Source organism: Furipterus horrens, unplaced genomic scaffold (assembly GCF_987537825.1).
Source record: "Furipterus horrens unplaced genomic scaffold, mFurHor1.1.pri manual_scaffold_12, whole genome shotgun sequence".
Classification (NCBI taxonomy): Eukaryota; Metazoa; Chordata; class Mammalia; order Chiroptera; family Furipteridae; genus Furipterus; species Furipterus horrens.
In genome coordinates, this window is record NW_028327182.1 from 67,751,388 (window position 1) to 67,775,949 (window position 24,562).

General features: G+C 34.9%; 1 protein-coding gene across 1 annotated transcript in view; it reads left to right on the plus strand.

Moving 5' to 3' along the window:
- The window catches only part of MYO16 (myosin XVI), a 654,868-nt gene that overhangs the window by 437,207 nt on the left and 193,099 nt on the right, over positions 1–24,562 (plus strand). The window contains exons 23-24 of the mRNA XM_090257968.1: positions 7,687–7,839; positions 11,600–11,800. Coding sequence (XP_090114094.1) covers positions 7,687–7,839; positions 11,600–11,800 — 354 coding nt within the window. The remainder of the gene's footprint in view (positions 1–7,686; positions 7,840–11,599; positions 11,801–24,562) is intronic.

A 24,562-nucleotide genomic window follows, 5' to 3' on the forward strand; every position in this document is an offset into this window, starting at 1 on the left:
TTAACTGGAGTCAGCTTTAATTAATCTCCTACTTTAATTCTGTGATGTATATGTCATGCTCCATTATATTTTTGCTTCAGATATATTTCACTGAGTAATAAAGGGAGAACAGTTGGTGAAAATTTACTCAAGAAATTGTTTTTCATTAATACAAATGATAGGCCATCTGGATAAGCAGTAATGTTCTGTTACTAAAACATGTTTTCAAAGGGTGCGCAATTTTTTTATTAAACCAGTTAGTAACAGCACTCTATGTACAAAGTGCATACTAATTAAACAGTACTTAATAATTGTTCATTATCATCTATGAATCCTAACCTTTCATCCACATTGACGTCTACTCTGAGTAATACCTGGAAATATAATGAAACCCAAACACAATTCTAATGGAAAGAGTTGAAAATAAAAATGATTGTTTTTGCATTGAAGTCCATGATATTCTCAAATATTGATGCAGATTTATACTTCTAGATACATAAACTAATTTGCCTATAAAATATTTAACTGTATCTTTCTCTGATAGTGTTTAACACACAACCACATATGCACACACAACACGGTTCAATTAAAATAAATCAAAATTAAGCAGATTCTCACCATGATTTTGGCTACCATTTGGATGGTGGGATACATTTCTCCTATTTTCAATTTGGTATCTGACATAGGATGGAATATTTGTATTGTCCCCTAGCTACATTTACTGGCAATTTTAAAGTTCATGTTACAGTACTTGATATTTTAACTTTGGTTCAAACAGTGAGTGCTTTCAACAATTTAGAATAGGGAAAGGTGAACTGTTTTGGTAAAAAAAAATTAATGTACAGATTACTTGAAAGTGAGTTTGGAAAACATTCAATTCTAAACTGCATATGCTCCCAGTGATTCCCTTTACCACCCAGCATTGCTCTCCTCTGTTAGAAATACAAATACACATTCCCTTTCAGAAAGCACCACCATAATTAAAGACACAAAACAAAAATCACTCCCCAGGCTACTCAGTTTTACACAGCAAGCTGTAATTTTCCTTATGGGATTTCAATAAATTACTTTTTTCTCCTCCAGAATAAAAACATGATGTACAATAAAAATGTTTAGATATAAGGATCACCTCATGTCACAAAGTACTATCTGATACTGCAGCTTGAAAATTATTAGAAGCTCAGTAGAGAAGCCATAAGTTTTCAAAATCATTTTGACCAGGAGAGTAACAACTTGAGTTGCTCTATTCAAAATCACAGGGTGATAAGAACAGAGTGCTTTAGACATTCCTGGGGGTGGGGGGAAGAAGACTGGTATTTTGACTCCTTCCAACTCTTCTAATTTAGCATGGCTTTGTCCACATTTTACACTTGGTATCATTATTTTGACTGAAACAGCGAATCAATTCTGTAAAGCCAAAATTCAGTTTAATAAAACAGTCATAAATAAAAACAATCAATGTTTCTTTTAGTATGAAAAGAAGTGAAGTCAGTCAAAACACTACATCCAGATATGCATACAGAGATGGTCAGCTGTAAGAGTCCAGAGCTAGTTAATTCCAACCAACAGTTCATGAGGGAGAGTACCCTTTTCTTCACATTCTCTCCAGCACTTGTTTGTGAATTTACTGATGGTAGCTTTTCCGACAGGTATGAGGTGATATCTCATTGTGGTTTTAATTTATATTTCTCTGGTGAGCATCTTTTCATATGTCTATTGGCCATCTGTGTATCCTCTTTGGAAAAGAGTCTATTCAGGTCCTTTGCCTATTTTTTAATAGGACTGTTTGCTTTTTAGTTGTTTTGGTGTTGAGTTTTATAAGTTTTTATGAAATTTGGATATTAACCCTTGTGGAAAGGAGTTTGGAGTTACCTCAAAAAATTAAAAATGGAACTTCCTCATGACCCAGTGATTCCACTTCTGGGAATATATCTGAAGAAATCCAAAACACAGATTCAAAAGAATATATGTACCCGTATGTACATTTCAGTGTTATTTACAACAGCCAAGATTTGGAAGCAGCCCAAGTGCCCATGGGAAGATTAATGGATAAAAAAAAATCTGTGGTACGTTTACACAATGGAATACTACTGGGCTATAAAAAAGAAGGAAGTCTTATCCTTTGCAACTGCATGAATGGACCTAGAGAATACATATTAAGCTGAGTGAAATAAGCCAGCCAGAGAAAGACAAGTACAATAGTCCCTCTCTATATCGCGGTTCACTTATCATGTCTTCACTGTATCATGGGACTTTTTAGAATATTATACTTAAATATTTATCACGAATTTTTCTTTATATTGTGGGATTTTGCAGTACTGTATAAGTATGTTGTTAAAGTTATGTAGGTTTAAGAGTGTAGAATAAATGTAAGGTTCCTACTTTGCGGGGGGTCTAGAATGTAATATCCATGATAAGTGAGGGAATACTGTACCATATGATTTTACTTATATGTGGAATATAATGAGCAAAATAAACTAACAAACAAAATAGAAACAGACTCATAGACACAGAGACTAGACTGACAGCTGTTAGAGGGGAGGAAGTTGGGGGGGCTGGGTGAAAAAGGTGAAGAGATTAGGCAAAGAAAAAAAAACTCATAGACACAGTCAACCATATGGTGATTATGAGAGGGAAAAGGTGATGGGGGAAGGTAGAAGAGGGTAAAGGGAGCATAAATGGTGATGGAAGGAGACTTGACTTGGGTTGGTGAACACACAGTACAACATGCAGATGATGTGTTATAGAGTTGTATATTTGAAACCTGTGTAATTTTGTAAACCAAGGTCACCCCAATAAATACTTAAAAAAGAGCAAGAGGATCTATTCAGGTTGTCACCAAAAGTAAATTTTGTAGCTACGGAGCCGAAGTCTATTCTGAATGCAAAATGATAAAAGAATTCTTTGGAATATGTTTGAGGTATTTATATTTATCTAAGTATTTTCGATTAGAGAGTCTCAAAATGAGGAGAAGGTAAGTGTCATATAATTTGAATATTTCTTGTACAATAGAGAATAAGCCACTGATGTTCTTATTTTGGAATCCTTTATTAGATTTATTTTTATTGTTTCATGAAGTAACATACATCACCTTGTTTTTCATGGCTTCAACATTTATTTCTGGAGCATTCTATTTCCTAAAATATATTATATTTAGGCACACCTTTCATAACTACTTTTAAATCAAACTGCTGAGATAGAGGATCTATTTTTATTGTCTCAAGTGATTACACTTGCTTCTTCAAATAAAAAGTTAAAATAATTACAACTGCATATAGCATATACTCAAAGAGAATCTGATCCAATTGTTTCATTCTATAATAGTCATTAACTTTCTGTACATATATTTGTACAGTTTCTGTACATTATCACATAATGGAGTCTTATTTTCTGTAAATATTTTACCCCACATTTTAACAATCTTTATTAATCTTTAGTAACAAAATTACTTAAGCATTAAAGGACTTTAACATAGTATTAGATTAGGGGAACACCCTAAAATTTTTAAAAATTTATTTTTTAAAGTCAGTGAACTAATTTTTAAACTTTCCATTTTTTTCCCTCTAACAACAATTTTCAGAACTTTCTGTTTTAGATTTTGGGATTAAAATGAGAGCAACAATTAAATGTTTTCCTTTCTCAATGGGGATACTACTGTGGACAAATGCTACATGGTTTTATAGAAAATGATTTGTCTTTCCAGACTTATTCCTGCAGATAAACACAGTTATTGATATACTAATATCACTTAGTTTTGATGGAACAACACAAGAAAATGAATATGCTACACTACTGTATCAGTTACAAAGAAGTAAATATATTTCATGTGACATTTAAATACTGAATTCTGTCCTTCCTTTTGCTAGCTATAATGTACAGAATTTCTTAGACTATATTTATATTCATTTGTATTTGCCTTAACAACCAAGCATGTAAGGTTAAATTTTCTGTATAGTATATAGTTTTCACCTGAAGTGACTATAGTCTTTTTTTTAAGTATATTTTATTGATTATATTGTTACAATAGTTCCAATTTTTTCCCCTTTGGTCCCCTCTGCCCAACACACCCCCTCCCCCAGCCATCCCACCCCCACCCCCAGTCCATGCCCATGGGTCATGCATACAAGTTCTCTGGCTTCATCCTTTCCTATATTGTGCTTTAAAAAAGTAATAGTTAATTAATTAATTTTTTATAACAATAAAAAATACCACCCCCACTCAGACTTAAGACCCTTTATAATCTTATAAAAGACAATGGTCAAAGGTCTCGTGATCCTCTAGCTGCTTCAAGCTGGGCATGGTCATCATCCTACCTACCCTTGGCTCCAGACATCCCTAATAAGAGTGGGGGTGTGGAGGGGAGGGTGGCCTTCCCACATGTGGAAGGATCGTGCAGACTCCAGGTCAGTTGGCTGTCCCCAGACAATGGCATGCTTGGTTTAACAGGCTGGCATCCTTGTTGTATTCTGGGGGCAACAGATTTGGCAACAGGGTTAAAGGCATCATTCAATCCATAACCACTAGATGACAAAAGGCAGGTATTAATTTTCCAATGTCCCACATTAGGGACAAAAAGGGCTTCTTTGGAGGAAGGGGTGCCAGGCACATCACACCTGTCCAAAACTCTTTTGCCCACTATACTTAGTTTGGACTGAAGGGGATATTTTAGATTTCCCCCCTTTCAGACCTCTGGGCCCTTTCTGTCCAAGCCATTAAGATAGAAAAGAGAAACCAGTTTTATAGTGAAGCCCACAGACCACTCGATTTTTCACCAACCCAGCCACTTAGTTCAGCCAAACCATTGAGTCTCAGGAGGCAGCGATGCAAACAGGATTAAGTGAGGCCTATACATACAGACCACACTCAGGCAATGAGATCATAGGCTTATGCCCTCTGGTTCAATTTTGCTTGTTTGTTTGTGTTGTTCATTAGTCTCCTGTAATAGGTGATATCATAAGGTATTTTTCGTTCGTTACCTGGCTTATTTCGCTAAGCATAATTCTCTCTAGTTCCATCCATGTTGTTGCAAATGGTTGGAGTTCCTTCTTTCTTTCTGCTACAACCTAAGTGCCCATCTGTAGATGAGTGGACTATAGTCTTAATACTTTCTATATTCATAGAATTGATCAGTGGAAATATGAGTTTAAGAAACAGTTAGCTTTAAATATAAAGAACTTCTAGATATTTGTATTACCCATAAAATGTACTTGTCACAGGGTAGAAAGGAAAAGTTCTATAACTACTGACCATATTAGTTAGAAGGAAGAAAATTAAAGTAGGAAGAAGATGATGACGCAGGGTGATTATGCATTGAAGGAAATTCTCTCATTTCTTTTAAGGTTTCAAAATGCCATCCAAGACAGAACCAATGTGACATGTTCATATTTTACTTTTAACTTAGATTATATTTTGTAATAGAGTGCAATAGAGAAGCTAATTCAATCTACAGACATTAATTTATCTCCAAATTTATAGAAACAATTTTTTCACTGTGAAGCAGAGATGCAAAAGTCATTTTCTGACCTGGAGCTAAGCACTGTTTTTGTTATTTTTTGGGTGTCAAGATATGCAATTTATGTCTTATTTTTAATATAGTTACTATTTAAAATTTTTATTTAGTAAATTTCTTCTTTATTGATTATTCTCCACCTATTATATTAATAATGAAACATTGACATACGTTCATTATGGAAATATTTTTAGTAGATTAGATCACAAAAGCCTCTGAGTTTCGGCTGTCCAGCTCTTGCCAAGGTCACCCCGGTGCCTACAGTCCTGCCCTTCTCCAATTGCCCCATTACTGAAGACATATGAGCTTTCAATACCTACTCAAAAAATTCTGGCCCTGGCAAGAAATAAAGACTAGCACTTCACAGCATAGCATGCCTGTTTCAGGACAAACTCCTATTTTCTGACCACAGCCCTACACTCTAATGTGTTTGCATCTTCCCTGAGAAAATTTCCAGCTGTGACCTTTGTGTCCCTAGAGACCTATAAATTCCTACCCTTCCAAATAGCTCAATCTGTGAGAAAAATGGCTCTTTTTCCTATGTACACGTTATCCTTAATTCATTCTTAATTCATAAGCCACACCCTTATGAACAGGCACAGAGGCCACATGAAGAATTAAAGCCTTTCTGGTGCTGGTCATTTGAGAATTAAAGCCTTTCTGGTGCTGGTCATTTGAGAAAGTGACTTGGCTCACTGATTGGAAGCTGAAGCATAAGGCCTGCTCTTATACGTCCTAGAGAGAAGCCATGATCTCCCAGTTATGGACAGGAATATGTAGGATGAGCTTCTACTTCTATGTAATAGGTGTTATGAAGACACCAGACTTGGAGAAAACTCTGGTTACGTGGAAAGGAGAAACCCAGGGTGGTCCAGTCTTGTGTGATTTACAAACGCTTTGGCCTTTTCTTTATGACAGCACATTTTACATTAAATATAATCCTAGATATTGTTCCTTTTACAAATATCTGATTTTCTTGTTAAAATGTTTCATCAGTAATTTTAATTTATATAAATTACTCACCTTTAATTATTTTCAGTGAATTACCAAATTCTAAAAATTTCTAAGTGATTTTTAAGTGTTACCTAGTATAACAGTGGGTAGGGTGCAGATGGGGGATCATGGTGGTCTGTGAGACTAAATGAGTGTGTTAAAGAAATGGGTGTAGATAGAGAAGACACAGACTCAAAGACCGAGCCCTGGAATACCAGGATGGAGTCAGAGAAAGAGACATAGTAGGAGTGGCCAGTGAGGCAGGAGGTCAAAAGAGAGTGATGTCCTGGAAGACAGGTGAGACAGTGCTCCACGGAAGTAGAGCGATGACTGTCACATACAGCAGGGAGGTCGAAGAAAATGAACACGGAGAATTGAGCATTGAATTTAGAATTGCACACATCACTAGTGACTTTTAAAAAAAGCAAATTTGGTGTCCATGGGGAAAATATTGTATTAGAGTGGTTTCAATATTGAGGAGGAGTGGAATTTGAGATAAGAAAAGACAACTCTTTTGAGGTTTTTTTGTTGTGTTGTTGTTATAAAAGAAAGCAGAAAAGTAGGAGAATAGCCTAGAAGGAAGCAAGATTTTATTCAGATTAGGTTTGGTTTTTTAAAAATATTTTAAGATAATTTTTTAATTCAGAAATTAAAAAATTCAATATTAAAAAATAACATTTGTTTCCTGATGGGAATAGAGAAAAATAACAGTTGGAGGAATGTAAAAAAATTTTTGGATGAAGGACATAATTTCTGCAATAGCATGCTTAGATCAGTTATTCTTTCTGAAAGAAACCCGTGTTCTCCTGATCATGTTAACTTGCAACAGAAATGAGGAGACAACAAATCCTTTTTCTTTCTCTGGGGTCTCACAGTCAATCCAGCTTTTATCTTCACTTGTTGACTAAAGGCCAAATATTTTCTTTTGGCAATATTTTTTAAATCCTCAAATATATTTTAGACTGCAGGTTTTAAGTTAATGTTATACTTATACTTGTTATTTTTAACGTACTTTAAATTGAATAGTCAGGCCATATGAAGGCAACAATATCAAGTGAGACTCCTTATTTTGGCTTCTCAGGCAATACTATAATGGTTTATCTCGATAGACTAATTGGTGTTGAATGTTCTTGAGTTAATATTTCATAGAGTGGATCTGCATGGCCATATTATCATGTGAATTATTTTCTTTTTCTCCACAATAGCTTTGTGTCAACATGACCAATGAGAAGATACACCACTATATCAATGAAGTGCTTTTTCTACAGGAGCAAACAGAATGTGTACAAGAAGGAGTTACCATGGAAACAGCTTATTCTCCTAGTAACCAGACTGGAGTTTTGGATTTTTTTTTCCAGGTATTCATATAATGTAATTAGTGACTTTACAGAATACATGCATTTAAATATGCTAGAGACAAATGATTTTCTTTCAAGGGGTCTTATTTTTGACATATCTTTCTATGTGAAACTCTGCTATGTATTTATAATCTTTCAAAGCCAACAGAGGAGCACAAGTTACCTTTTCTGAAGGAGCATTTAAAAGATTACCAGTTCATTGAAAGGATAAGATATATTAAATCATTCTGTTATAAAAATATTTAGCATTTATTGCTAAACTCTCCTTTTGGCATAGTTACAAATGCCCAATGATCAAAATTAACATATTATAAAGTAATATGTAAGACTCAAAAGATCATAAAATAAATTTAACAGAATATTTTATTTTCAGTTTCTAAATTTAAGTATGAAAAAACTGACAGAAAAACACATGTGCATACATATAATCTTAGAATATCTTTAGGGGCTTATACTTATCTTTTTTTCTACCTCACAATGCAAGAATCTCGGTCTCAGTATTTGTATTATATAAACAAAAATCTATCATATAAACAGGAATCCCTATGTGCTAATATAGGAAAGCATTATGTAGCTTTACCTATAATATTTCTAAAACATATCAATATTGTTTAAAACTGATAACATTCAGTTACTGAAGAGCATACTATTCAATTTTCTACCCATTTATTTCCATAAATGAAACAGTAGACTTATAAATTATATTTTATGTATTTCCTAATATTGTAAAATGCTGTTGTTCTGCTACCAACTTGTCGACATTTTTAAAATTACATAAGAAGCCCCCTTCCTCCAGAAAACCCTCCCTTATTATAACACATGTAGTACATAATTTATTTGAGAGTTAAAAAATATCTTCAAACTGGCAACAATATATACTTAACTGTTTATGGAAAGCTTCAGGTACCACCATCCTCATTCTTGTTTACTGCTATATCCTTGACCGCTTACAATGGTCAGCAGAATGACATTCCTTCTTCTAGCTCTTTGACTTTCACCCCTGAGGTTGCATCTTTGGAATGATCATGCCACTAGGAGGGCCCTTACCAGTATAAGCTAAAAATGAAAGTGGACATTTCTGGCTGCTGCTTCACTTTGATAGTCATAAAAATGAAATGAAAAAGTATACCAAGTATAGGGTGAAATATGTACGTCTGTATATCAGGCAAGTATATACCCTACAATACAGAACAAGCTTATTGTTTCCTTTCTAGCAATCCCTAATCCTCTAATACTCATAAACATTTTAACTTCTGCATAGGCCACATTTATATTTCAATGAACACATATTTGTCCTATATCCTTGAGGGGAGGGATCAGTCCATATTCTTTCCAAATTCTCCAAGTGTCTAGTACAGTTCTTCACACTGTCAGTATTGCTGCTTTTTGTTGTTAGAGTGAAATTTCATATGATAATCTTTCACTTCCAGAAGAATAACTCAGTGTCCTCTAAGTCTTCAAAAGAAATTGAAAGGCCATTGATCCTTTTATATGACTTATTTCTCCATGTTCTGTTTTCTTCAGAAACTTTAAGTTTTCCAAATCAGTTAGTTTGATTATAACCATTCTTTCATGGCTTTGTATCAAATGTTCAGAAAATTCAATACATACAAACTTTAAAATGCTTAGAGACAATACAAATTATAATGTTTTAAAAATATATCTTGTTGGTAACCAACCACCTCTTGCTTGCAAAATATCATCTTGCTTTTGGAGCAGAGTGCTTTAGCACTTTTTGTATCAATTACTTCCCTTAAACTAATTGTATCTTTATCTTTGATTTACCAAAACATCCATGTAAGGCATTATCAAATGAATAGAGATTCCCACCTCCAAAGTAGAGGTCTTTCACTGCCTCTGAAATGTGCACACACTTTCACACAATCTTTGAATATCCCTTTTATCCTTCCACTGTATTCTGTATGTGCTTCTGTGTATGTTTGCCTGTGGGTATGTGTAAGTGCTCAAATTGACAGATGAAGGAATGCTTTCTGGTATTATAATGTCACCATTTTACTTCCTTTTCAGGAAAGAAGTTGCTATCAATTGAAATAAAGAATTTTTGATTTTTTAAATATCCCAGACAGGACCAGTCCTCAACAAACTTTTTACATCGACTCTTTTCTTTTAAGGCCTCTCCTCATCCATGTGTATACTTACACATATTTTTTCTTTTCATTTTTTAGATTTTCTTACTTATATATATTTTTAATTATTTAACCTCTGGGCTCTTTGTGGTTACTCTTTATGGGGTCTCTGGCCACAGTGAGATTCTTATGATGTATCATGCAGAACTGCCTGCTAGGATAACATTCCTTATAATGAACTTTCTCCTTCAAATTTCTTTATTGAAAGGCATTTTTGTGTTGGCATGAAATGTCTCTCCAGGTGTGCTAGGTAATTTGCCAAAGTGGGTGAATTTGCTTTTTGCAGGCATTTCCAATTCTTTCATAGTGCCATTTCCATCTCATTAGTTCTTCCTCTCTTTCCTTCCTGGGGAGGCTATTGGCTGCTCATTCTAGAGATGGCCCTCATAGCTGCTGGATAGCTCCAAAAGGGCATCTTCTGGTGAGTGCACCTCCACCAGATGGGGGTTCTTCCCATGTCTGGCACTTTCAACCTTTGTTCCCTATGGGTGGCACCAGAATGATCTCAACTCTGCAGACCTCAGACAACAATATATACAGTTTTGGATTTTCTTTAGTCCAAGCAGGAGACTCTGAAAGGCATAAAATAACTAAAATATTTATGACACATAGAAATAACTCTCTATTTTCCAATAAATAACATCAGGAAAGGCTGGTGGCAGTATTATTTGATTACCTCAAGTCAAAATACAAACTGAAATTGCTATAAGGGTCAATATAGATCTCTTCAGAAGAGAAGTATTATTTTTTATAGTATTCACACTGCAAAAAGCACACCAAGTCTATGTAAAGAATTAAGATACAATGTGTGACAGAATAGTGTAAGTAAATGATAAAACGTACCTTATTTTAAAACATGTCAACAGAAAGTTTTCCTTGGAAAGAAAAGATAAGCAACACAGCACTGGGTAAAAAGTTATTCAGTTAATGGGTAAACCACATGAACAGAATTGTGTTTGGTGTCTGGGAGGATGCAATATTAGAAGTTGGGAAGTTTTTAAGCAGCCTTTTCCTTCATGTAAGATAAATATTATATGGTTGCCTACTGTATGACTTTATTTTCCTTGTTTGGCATCAGTAAACTATCGGACTTCTAATTTGAATTTTATAAGTTATAGCTTCAAATTTTCTTTTCTTCTACATCTAGGTATTGGAATATCATAGAGTCATTTCTACTTCCTGCTGAGTGAGATTTTGTCAGAATTTTTATGACTTAACATCTCTGTAGGTTTTGGTCTTTGATAAGTTATTTGTCCACCATAAACAGTAAGTGTTTGATATAGGTTATAAGTCAAGAAGAATTACAACTTTTATGTAGCTGGAAATGTTATTTTTGAGATAAGACTAGGCTTTTAAATAACTCTAGTGTTTTAATGGCATTAAACTATACTCTTTTATTTTTTACTCATTCTTCTAATCAATAAATACTATTAAGGGCCTACATTACATCAGAGTTTTGAGACTCCAACTGTGAGCTAAAATAGATGTGTATTTAAAGTAAAGACATTCATTTTCTGAGTGCCTTATATGAAATAATGAAAATATAAATAGGCATTCATGAATAACAAAAATACCAAATTGAGTAATAGAAGAAAAATATTCTTAACTTTCAGAAGCCATCTGGATTTCTCTCCTTATTGGATGAAGAAAGTCAAATGATTTGGTCAATGGAAACAAATCTTCCCAGAAAGCTACAAAGTCTCCTTGAATCCTCAAATACAAATGCAATATATTCCCCTATGAAGGATGGAAATGGGAATGTCGCCCTCAAAGATCAAGGCACGGCATTCACTATTATGCACTACGCAGGACGGGTAAGTTCAAAGTTAGCTACATGATTTATCGTATGTAGTAATGGGCCAAAGTTTTTAAGGACAAGCTTTAAAATTTTTGATATTTCAGAGTTTATTATTTTTATAAATGAAAGTTGGGTGAAAACCCACACAATTTTTCTTTTCTAAGCTATTTCTTTTAGCCTGATAAGGGCTTAGCATCTTTAGAATATGGGTGATGAAGCATGCAGTATGATCCTTCTCATAATGTTTTGAGAATTATAACTTAATATGAGCAAAAGAGACCTAGATTTAATACAAAGAGCTCTGCTGTGAACTTTGGGATATTTTTATAATCCAAACAAACATTGGACATCTGAGTTTACTTACCCTTAAAATAGTTTTAGTTTTATTTTTCTTAAAAAATATCAACCTAAGAAAGAAAGTGACTCCCAGATCACTCAGTTCCCTAGCTAGCTTTGTAAAATGTGCTTCTTCTTTAAACCTTCAAGGAATCACTCTTACTTATCAAAACAAAAAAACAAAAAACAAAAACGAACAAACAAAAAAAACAACCTCACACTCCTTGAGCAAGGCTCCCATCAGGCTATTCCAAGCTGATTCCTACCTTTTCTCATGACACATCTGTTACAACAACCCTATACAAAACCTCTGTTCAGGTTTTTTTTTTTTCAATCCACCAGCTGATTTTTCTGCATTCCTCACCTCTTCCCCTTAAACTTCTTCACTTTCAAGCTTAAATTGCCTTCTTGTCTTCTTCATATGGTCAAATTGTAGCCATCTTTTAATACTTAAAATCATATCTCACTTATCTTCAGTCCAGTTCCCAACTATAGTTAATGTCTTCTACTTATAAATTTGTAGCCCTCAGATATTTTCCCCTTTTGGCCCTGTACAACTTATATATTAGAGGGTGAAATCTCTACTCACTATCTCCTACTTAGTGTATTACAGTTCATTTCAACCAGTGTTAACTGAATCTCTGCTATACACCAAATCCAGAGCATTAGAGAATCAAAAGTGAGTAAGACATTCCTTGCCCACAAATATCTCATGGTCAAATAAGGAAAATAAATTATCAAATAAGTATGATACAATTTCTTTATAACATTAGTAATGTTAACAAAGTTCTATAGTACCACAGAGAAAGAAGCAATTATTTGGCTTCAAAAAAAGTACAGAAATATTTTCTAGAGGTGGTGAAATATGACCTAAGCCTTCAAGGGTAAGTTAAAACTTACTAAGAATTAAGGGAGGGACATTCCAGTAAAGACATGGACTTTTACAAGGCAATAGCATGTATAAGCTTCAGGATTCAATTGTATAGGACAGACTCCATTCTAGCTGTTCAAGCAGAATATAACTGTAGTATAGGAAAATAATTATTAGAAGACTCTCAGTTGAACTTTCAGAAATGACCTTAATTAAAAGCATAGCACATGACAAGGCTACCAACATAATTATGGCCTTGAATTTGAACAGGAGGCCTCCAGCCATATGGAGAAGCTGCTGCTAAAAATACTCTTAGTACCACCAACTATACCAGAAAAACTTCATGGCATACTTACCATGTGCAGCCTCCATCACTTCTACCTTCTAAACCATGTGCCATAGTGCTGGACTGGTAGGAGCTATAGAACAATCATATTCTAGCTGCAAATGAGTGCAGGATGGGTAACGTTCCTGATTTTTTATTTTTTAAAGATTTTATTCATTTATTTTTAAAGAGAGGGGAAGGGAGGGAGAAAGAGGGAGAGAAACATTGATGTGCCAGAGAAACGTCAGTTAGCTGCCTCTCAGACAGCCCCAACTGGGGACCTGGACTGCAACCCAGGCATGCGCCCTGCCCAGGGATTGAACCAGCAACATTTCAGCTGGCAGGATGATGGCCAACCCACTGAGCCACACCAGTGAAGGCAGCTTTCCTGCTTTTTGATGTCTGCAGTACAAGAAAGTAACTAGGAAAAAGGCTGTGTACCATTCTGCCATATCCACCCACATCATAGCTGAGAAATGGTACAAGAAGTTCAGTTAAGTCTATTGAGCATAGTAAGAGAAAAAATCTAAAAAGACTGTTTTGGCAAAGTCAATAATAAATATGCATGTATGAGGGGGACCCTGCTCAAAATGGAATTTATTTATAAGAAATTATATATTTATTCTTATATGTTTAGACTTCAGCCACCTTCTTCATTTGATGAAATACACCTATTGAGATGTTTTTTCTGCTGTTCAAAGCAGTTTTTGAACTCGTTGATTTTGATGCCTTTTAGTGCTTCTGCTGTTTTTTGTTTCAACTCTTCCACATCAGCAAAACATTTCCCTCTGAAGACTTTTTTCACCTAAAGAAACATAAAAAAAAGGTCACTCAGGATGAGATTGGGTGAATAGGGAGGGTGGGCCATGGGATCATGAAGTTTTTCGTCAAAAACTGCTGAACACTCAGTGAGCTCTGGGCAGGTGCACTTATAGTAAGCTGTGGGCAGGTATGCTTATAAACCACCTATCATGAAATGGGCAAACAGATTGAAAGAGTCTTCAAAAAAACTCACTGAAGCTGAATGCAGCCTCTCACAACAGTGCTAGCTGATACACTGGTACAGATGAATTTCTAGTACACTAACTGCACAGGGAAAACTCGTTCTACAAGGGACCTGCCCTCCAGAAGATAATTCCAGTTTTTTAGGGGGGGTGCCTCCTTGTGTATTCAGAACTTTGTTCTCTTGACCGTGTTAATTCATCATATGTTTTCAGACAGGGTGGGAGATGAAGTAAAGAAAACGTGATATTGGGTGGATTGAGACAAAAAGGAAACGGGACTATGCAAATACTCAGGAAAGGACTGCATGAGAGCACAGGCCATGGAATGCAGAGGAGGCATTCATAAGGAAAGGGCTGGTACAGAAACTGATTGGGTGTGCTGAGAAAGGCAAGAGACAGAGCTTGAAATAACCCTGAGGTTTCTCACCCCCTGGATGGTTATATTATGCCAGAAACTCTGGAGAATGAGGTAGTTTAAAAGGAAAGATATTCAGTTTTAGATGTTTGGATATGAGGTTTTAATGGAAATTCCCATAGGATGCTGAAAATACTTAATGCTGGGATGAAAGAGGTTGGTTTTTTATAAATGGAGTCATATGTTTAGAAACATGTATCTTTATTTTACCCAGGAAGAACATGGAGAGGATGGACAAAAGAAGGTAGTAGGAAAGGGAAGAATCTAAGCAGCCTAGAGAAAGGGAGAAGTGAACAAGAAATACACCCAAATGGAACAGTTAGGCCAAAGAGCACTTTTGTGAGAAGTTACAGTAGAATGATGTCGTATGATGGCTTGAGTAGTTAATGAATGTGGAGAAGTCAGTGAGAGATTATATATATAACAGTTAAGAACTTTTTCAGTTATTTCTTTTATATTTGAGAGAGGTGTGTGTGTGTGTGTGTGTGTTTTACTTGCTGTTGAGTTGTCTTTAGCTTCTGGTGACTCACAAATAAGTGATGTCCCCAATGTCCTGTCCTCAACAGCCATGCTGAGCTTCTATAGACTCACGCCTATGGCTTCTTTTATGGAATTAATCTATTTTTTATTTAGTCTTTCTCCTTTTCTTCTGCCTTATATTTTTCTCAGCATTATTGTCTTTTCCAAAAAGCACTGCCTCCTCATGATGTGCCTGAAGTAGGGCAACTTCAATTTTTGTTACTTTGGCCTCCAGCAATGTTTTAGGGTTAATTTGCTCTAAGACCCACTTATTGGTCTTCCTTTCCAGGGTATCTACAGAGCTCCCTTCCAAAACTATGAATCATTTTTTGTTGCTATCAGCTTTCTTTACTGACCAACATTCACATTTGTATTTAGTATTTGGGAATACAAGGTCATGGATGATCTTAGTGTTGGTGTCTAATGTCACATCTTTGTTCTTAGCAATCTTTTCTAATTCTCCCATATAGCCTTAAAAATTTTTAATACTAGTAGCAATCTTTTAGTCCCTTATTCATATCTTTTAATCTATATTTTCTTTATATTCAATATTTATTGAATTTAAAGGATTTAGTTGAAAAATTACAATAAGGTATAACTAATAATTTTGGAAAATTATTTTTCTATAAGTTTCATGTAATCTATCTTAAATCAGACCTGCCTTGTAAGTCTGTTTATGTTATATCTTGTAAAGCTGTTCAATAAAGGCTAATTGTGTTAAATTGAATGGAACTCAGCTTTGAAATAATACTGTATTTTGTTAGTTTGCTTTTACAAATTAGTCTAAAATTTTAATTTCAATTGTTTTAATCAAATTTCGGGAAAAATCTAAATAGTCTGAATGATTTATTTTACTGAATTATAATAACAATAAAGCATAGTAGAGAAAGACATTTGGTTAGTTGCCACAAAGTCAAGACCCCATGGAATCATGAATTTTCTTGTAAAAGTACCTTTATATTGTAAGCAGGATTTTTCATAATTGGAGTCAGTTTTGTAGTTTTATAAAAAATCTTCTTTTTCACTGAGATGTACTAATGAGTCTTAGCTCAAGGACTCCCTGAGGACACATACACATGTTATAGTATAGATTATATGTAATTTGAGACAATATGGCAAGCCATATGTCATTCTAATAATCAGATGTACCTACATGCACTAACATTTTTAGCTATTGCATTTTCAAGAAAAGCAACACATTTTGCATTTTATAAATCAAGAGATGTAGCAAAGAGTACACTTGTTTAAAATTAGTATGAAGAGTCTATTTTGGACAGTAGGATGAGCATTCCTCAATAACTCTTATGGTAAAGTTGATCCAGAAGGAGAGCTTCATGGCTCTGGGGTCCTTGGTTTAGTTTGTAGCCTCTTCTTTGGCCACATAGATGAGCTAGAGAGTCTTTCTCATAACCACTTGCTCCTCTTTGATTGATGTACTTGGTTTTGTTGGTGAAATTCACTACATCTCATAGGAAGGATAATCATTGCTGCTGGTAATGATATTGACATCCAGCCCTACTAGGATAGAGAGGCCCATCCTGTTCTGACTATGGTATACTCCCATGCTTCTGAATATGGTTTGGAGCAGAGGTTTAGAGATTCTTTTTTAGAACTGTTTAAGAAACATTATTTGCATTATAGCTAAATATCTTTCCTAAACACATTTGAATTTTTCATTAGACATAGGAGCATAGTGTATTTTTGAATCTCCATTGCAGAAATATTTTAAAGTAAATGGGAAGAGGCTATATATGACATAATAACAGGGTTTCATTAAGAAGCATAAATCTGAATTTTAAAAGGTCATGAGTTGTGTTTTGTTGTTATTTGCTTTAGCAAATTTTAAATCATTTAAGGGATTATCTGTTTTAGGTATTGCTATTACACTTCTACTGGCCACTTAAATGATGGAAAAGCATTAAATCCAGAACTATGTCTAATTTTATTGGTTTTTAAAATTAAAAATCTCAAAGGAAAGAAGAATAATTACTCAGCAAAAGACATGGGCTCTTAGTGAAGTTTGATTTCCATTAAGGTGATTCTGAACTAACTCTAATGGGAAATAGTATTTTGAAGTTTCTAAATTTTAATGTGAGAAAAGGGAATAGATTAGGAGATAATAAAGTGAGCTGAAGTAATAAGAATTAAATTAATAAAAATATAGGTCAAAATTAAAAGTTATAAAATGTATGGCAATTACATACCTGACCCTTTTTGTTTTCTGCTCATAAGGTCTTTGTCTAAAAGTTGTTTATTGTGATTTTACTTCTTTTTGTTTTTTAGAATGAAGTGATTACTTCTGTATCTCAAATAAATACCCCATTCTATGGCTAGCCTTGATAGTTTACATAAATCAAATTAGTGATATTGATCTTATCTAAAATGGTGTACCTGTGTTTTAGCTTCCTTCTTTCCCCAAACACTTAATTATTGTAGTGAGTGGAATGGTGGCAACCCCAAGAATAGGTCTGCATGCTCATCCCTAAAACCTGTGAATGGGATCTCATTTAGAGAAAGGGTTTTTGCATATATAATTAAGTTAAGTATCCTGAGATGAGGAGATCATCCTGGGTTATCTGACTGAGCTCTAAATCCAATGAGAAGTATCCTCATAAGAGTGAGGCATGAATTTGAGAGAGAAAAGGAGGCCATGTGACCATAGAGACAGAGAATGGAATGATGTAGCCACAAGTCAGGAATGCCTGGAGCCACCAGAAGCTTGAAGAAACAAGGAAGGAGTGTTCCCTACAGTGTCTAGGAGAACAGCAATGCCAGATTTCAAAGTTCTGGCCTCCACAACTGTGGGATAATATATTTTTGTTATTTTGAAGTACCCAGTTTGTGGCCATCTTTTACAGCAACCCAGGAAACATAGTATTCATTGGTTCAGCATTTTCAATTTAAAAGAGAAATGAGTAGTTTTAACTTATAACACTGTAGAATTTCTTTGTCATGTTTGAGTCATTTGAAAGTGACCCCTACATTTCTCCTCTATTTTTGCTCATATATTTTTTTTCTCACCTGGAATACTCTTGTTTTTTCCAAATTTTATTCATCTTCTCAAGTATCAAGTTCTTGGCCTAATCCAAATTTCATTGATCTCTGCCTTCCCTGATCAGTAATGATGCCTGATGCTTTCATAGCATTTTACAATTTACAAAGTGCTTAGGAGACATTTTTACCACATGTATAAATGTTACTATGTCAGTTTTCCAGTTAAGTAAGCCTTGGTGAAAGTCAATGATTCACCAAAGATTAAACAGCTATGTATGAGTCTCCTGAGGGTGCCATAACAAAGTACCACACAGTGAGTGGCTTACGAAAGCAGAAATGTATTCTCTCGCAGTTCTTGGGGCCAGAGTTCAAAATCAAGTGTCATCAGATTTGTTTCTTTCTTCAGGCTCTGAGAGAAATCTGTTCCAAGTGACCCCCTTAACTTCCAGTAGTTGCCAGCAATTAACATTTGTTGACTTAGACACAACACCCTCCATCTTCATATGATCTTCTCCCTATAGGTGTCTCTGTATGTCCTCTCCTCTTCTTGAAGGATACCAGTCATTGGATTTAGAACCTACTCTCTCCATTATAATCTCATCTTAACTAATTATGTCTGAAAATATCTTATTTACAAATAAGCTTACATTCTGTGGTTCTGGGTGGACATGAATTTTGAGGGTACACTATTCAATACACTACAGCCTAGTGGGTCACAATACCAAATGTCTCATTTTCTCAAGTCCCATATATTTTTCTCTTTCCATCATGGTGTGTGGTGAAATTTTTAAAGTGCTTGTTGTCTATAGTCATAGAATTTGTGTAGTGTAGTGGAAAGATAAGATGCACTGGGACACACTGGAGCTCTGTTACTATGACTTTGAGTAGGACACTGACTTTCAGTTGACACACCCATGATGTTTCTAATTAAGGAGAATATAGATATGAACATCATAAACTTGTTCTGGAGGTTAAATGATGAGCAAGCAATAAATGCAAGGATGATTATTTTGAGATGCTGTATGAAATACAATTCATATTTCCCTAACAATAGCTTTGATGCAGGAATACCACCATATATAGCAAAAATTTGAACTCATCATCCACATATACTGAAGACCCAAACATATTTTGGGAATCTAACCAACTAGTTATATTCTCACACCATAATATTAGGAATGCAGTTAACTTACTCAAATTAAGTTAGTAGTAAAATGTCCTTGAATAGTTAAAAAAGTATATTTAATTTTTATATCTTACAGATGTGCTTACATTGCATAAAGCAATGCTTTATAAGTCATGTTAGAATAGTTATTTTTACTTATCACAAGTTATTTATTAATATCACTTCAGCAGATGATAGGGAAGATGTAACTACCAGAGTTATATTCTCTTACTTTTCCTGTTACACTTGTAAAACTTCTGTGGAAGAAAAGCACAAAAAAAATTGAGATATTTCTCTATCTGTGGAAACTATAATATTAAAAAAGAAAACATTTAGACAAATGTTTTAACTTATGGTAATGTGACATTCTGTTTTTCAGCAAATATACAGGTTATTTTTGTGATGAGAAATCCTACCTTGGTTACAGAAATTCTTGTAAAAAATTATGTTTTTACCATTTAACTTCATAGCTAATATTTTAATTGGGCATACAGGTATGTGAAACTTTTGTGCATATTTTTAAAAACTTCTTTCAATATTATTTGCCTGAAGAAGATTAAAGCATTGTCTGCAATTTATATACATATTCAGAGAGGTAATTTTATGACAGATTAGCATTTTTATATACTGTGCTTGTAGGTGTGTCTTTCTGTGAGTGAATTTTGATTGTATTCATCAGGATTTCTTTTTCATCTCCCTAAAGCACATATCTGCAGTACAGTTGTAATCCCTGATTATTATTATTCATGTCACTGATTTCCACAAGACTTTATGGGAACCATATTACCAATAGAAGTGATGTGGAGGAAAGAATTATGTTACTGATTTGTGGCCAGTCTATAAAATACCTGATTTTTTTTTCTTCTCCCTGAACAGAATCTACCCGTATTGTGTGATTTATGCTGTTACCCAGATCGCTGAGAAGTAGAGATCTTTATCTCACTGATACTGCAATAGATTCTAAGTGATACACTGGCTGCCACCTCTTTGTTCTTAGACATGTTTATAAAACATGTAGGCAAAGGACACCTTGGCCCATTTAATTTTCCAATTCTATCTGTGTCAGGAACACCTGTAGCTTGTCACCCAGCCTTCAACCCCCAGAAATTTTTTAGGGGACACAATGTGTCCAAGAGGATTCTGAATGTGAAGCTTTAAATTAAAAGAAAAAGGAGCTGGACTAATCAACAGGGAGGCTTCCATTTATTCCTCTTTCTTTTCTCCAGGCAGACTCCCCAGACATAATAATGAAATCTGTCTGTTCTTGACCAAACTGATACTATTAAATGTTATTTGACAAGATATTTTGACTCACACTGAAAGAGCTTAATTTACATCTGTATGTGTTCACCCCTTCCACAGACCTAGAAAAATAAAAATCAACTCAACCAGGCTCCTGGTGCTGTGTTGCTTATATCAGCTTCACCTTTGGCATAATTTTTTGTAGGAGACTTGATAAATGTTTCCTTACCCAGGGTTTGGTAAGGAAGAGAAAATGCAGGATCTCGTTTAGGGATTCTCACTGTCTCTTCAAAGATTTAGTAGCTGCTGTTATTTTCCTTGGCTGACAGAAAGTTATGAATAAGAAACTTTAGATTTCCTAGAATATTGATATCTTGTTAGTTGATAGGTTTATATCTTTAAAAGGAACCAATGAGGTATATTTATAAATTTCAGATGTGTCAATTTCAAGGCAGTGTTTGTATTTATATTCTAGATATCTAGGTAAAGACTCTCAGTAATAATACTGTGTGTTCCTATAACTATTTTTTATAAGACCAAACTTTTTTTTTTTCTTTTATTGATTCTAGAGAGAAGGGAAGAGAGGGAGAAAAACATCAATGTAAGAGAAAAACCTAGATTGGTTGCCTGTTGCATGTGCCCTGGCTGGGGACCAAACCCACAATCCAGGCATGTGCCCTAACCATGAATCAAACCTGTGACCTTTCAGCCAACTGAACCACACTGGCCAGAGCCCTAATAACTTTTGTAAAATTAGTATTTATCAACTTAAAGTGAAACAGAAAGAAAGCAAGTAAAACTATCAGATAGAATCACTCAATGAAAAAGTAAAAATTAGAAGCCTCTGCTTATAAATATTGACACTTATAAAAAGATCAGTTTATTTCTACATATGAAATTGAGACTCTTTTCAGCAAACCTCAGATAGAGAGGTGAAACCAAGCATGAAAAATTATCAGACCCATTTTTATTTGCTGAAAATGATCTTTTATTCCTTTTGCTAAAAACTAATCTTTACATGCATTCTGGTGTGAAATAATTGTATTCTAGAGTGTATCTCAAAGTTTTGCATTTTTGTCACCTGTTAATCGCAACTACCTTTTTTCTCAGGATTATATTTTGCACCATGCAAGTAACATGGTGGAGAGAGGGATTATAAAGTTGATGTGAACACACTTCCATTTCATAAGTATTGATATTTCTCATGATGGTATTTTATACCTTAAGCTAGGAGTTTATATACTGTCATGATTAGTTTGTCTATGGGACGACTCCCAAACCTCCAGTGTAACTATTTTTCCTGTGGGCTCCATACCTGCATATCTACTTTTTAATATCTCTACTTGGATAGCATCTGAAATGCAACAGATCCAGAAGCTAAATAAACTAAACCCCTTAGCCACTTCCCAAACTCTATCCTTCTCAACTCACTTCAAAAGTAAATAAATAAATACAACTGATTTCCATATATGTCTCACTTTACAATTCATGGTAAAATCAGAAATCCAGTTAATTATCAATTATAAGCGACTCCCCCCTATATATCTCTTGAATCTAAAAATACTACTTCTTCTTATGCCAGTGCCCTAGTTTACATTGCCCTCCCCACTCTCTTGGAGTACTTAAAGTAGTGGCAGTAATGGCTGCTTTCTTAATCAACTGTTCATAAACCATTCTTTTAAACATTTTTACCTTTTAGCTTATCTCTCCTTGCTAGGAGAATAAACTTTGCTTTCTCCTTAAAAAAAATCTGATTGTGCAGATCATTTTAGCATTCTTGTTCTTCATGTACCTGGTAGTTGAACAAGCACAACTCAAAGGATGTAATCAAGACTCAATTTTATTTTTGGCTCACACTATCTTTTAAAATATATTTAGCAAGGACTGTCCTCTTCTTGTAATCAGATAAAAACTCAGACAGCTTCAGTGATACTTTCCTAGTAATAGAAAGTTCTTTATTTGCTTTCATAGGCATTCACAGACTCAATCAGTAATTAAGGACTTCTAGTCCTATATAATAATCAGAACTACAAAATGTAACTGAAAGTTAAGTCCCTTCATGAGTCAACCACAGAAGAGGCACTGCACAGTGGACTAGGGCATTCTGATTTCTTTCTTTGGGGCTGACTCATGTTATATTATTACAATATGGTTTCACATACATTATGCCTTTTGATGTTAAGGGCTAAATCTCATTTGGGTGCTTTCACATATACTGAGACCCTCCTCCCCTGGGGACCTTTGATGCACTTCCCATGACCTGGGTGATGCTGATTCTCCTGGCTGGCAGTTCCCCCTGCAGCCTTGGTATCTTGTGTTCATTCCACGCCAGCTGTCTTCCTCAGGCTCCATTATGCCCAGCCCTAGCATGTCCTCTTGGGCCGGTAGTAACATGGACCTAAAAATGTAACCATGCCCTTTGTAGTTCATCAAAATCATTCTATGCTCTCCACTTTCAAGAACTGCCACAGCTCATCCCACTGCAGCAGGAAATGCTTCTTTTTTAATCCATTATTACACATTTTATTTCTTATATGTCTTTTTAGTAGAATTTATTGGGGTGACATTGGTTAACGAAATTATATAGATTTTAGGTGTAAAATTCTATCATCTGTATATTGTGTGTTAACCACCCCAAGTCAAGTTTCCTTTCATCACCATTTATCCCCCCTTTACCCTCTTCTACACCCCCACCACCCATTCCACCCCCTTTCTCCTTGGTAATCACCATAGTGTTGCTTATGTCTATGAGGGTATTTTTCTTAACCCCTTTACCTTATTTCACTTGAACTGCATTATGCTAAGTGAAATAAGCTAGTCAGAGAAAGACAAGAACCAAAAAGTTCACTCATTTTTAGAATATAATGAACAAACTGAACTAACAAGAAAAATAGAATCAGATTCATAGAAAACAAGCTGACAGCTATCAAAGGGGTGGAAGTTTCGAGGTTGGGTGAACAAGATGCTGTTTCTTAACACCCATTGTCCTGCCTGTCCTTAATGGGGTCAAACACTCTTTTGCAATGCCTTCCTAACTAGTGGGACAATGTCAAACTGTTAGCAGGAGCCCATGGAGCCTCCCCCCTTTTCACTTAGGAAACTAGGGAAGAAATTGTGTAAAAGTACTTATGGCTGTACTTGCATCTTACACAAAGCAGTCACTGTTGTATACTCACATTGGTGTGAGAACAGTAGATCAATAGACCAATAGATGGAGACACAGATGGAGAAATAAAAAATGGTAGAAAGATAGATAGGCAGAGAGGTAGATATGGATAGATATACACACATATAAATCAAATACCAGTACTACCGAAAACACATGTTAAGTATCCATGCTGTATTGTGAGATATCTTGAAATGTCTAAATTATCACTGAAGGTGGTTTTATTAGAAAAACTAACTTTTAGTATTTCAGACACATGTAAATATAGATATCCATACCAGAAATACATTGATTAGGTGATTATAGAATTAGCAATTTGGTTTGTCCCTATCATGTTGCCTTACAAGGTAGAGTGTGCATGCTGTAGAAAACTATCTCATTCTAATGTGTTTTATCTGGAAACTATGCATAGTATTTTAGCTAGGTGAGAGAATAAGAGAAGGAAAATTAAGGCATATTAAGTCTAAGTAGTGAATCTAAGTGATGCCACAAAAGACCCTCCTAAGACTATAACACTATAGTTTTGCCACTCAAGCACTTTTGTGTTTGCTTCTGGATTGTGGCCTGAATGAAGTATTGAAGAGTTGTAATATTTATGCTTCTAGCCTGGAGTGAAATACTCTATTGTTTCCATTTCTCTTTTCTCTAACCTGTAAGGCTGTGCATCCTCTCAAATATGCTGAGGTCCATTCTACTCTCTCCTTGATTTATTTATAGGCTTAGATGATATCTCCTTTTACA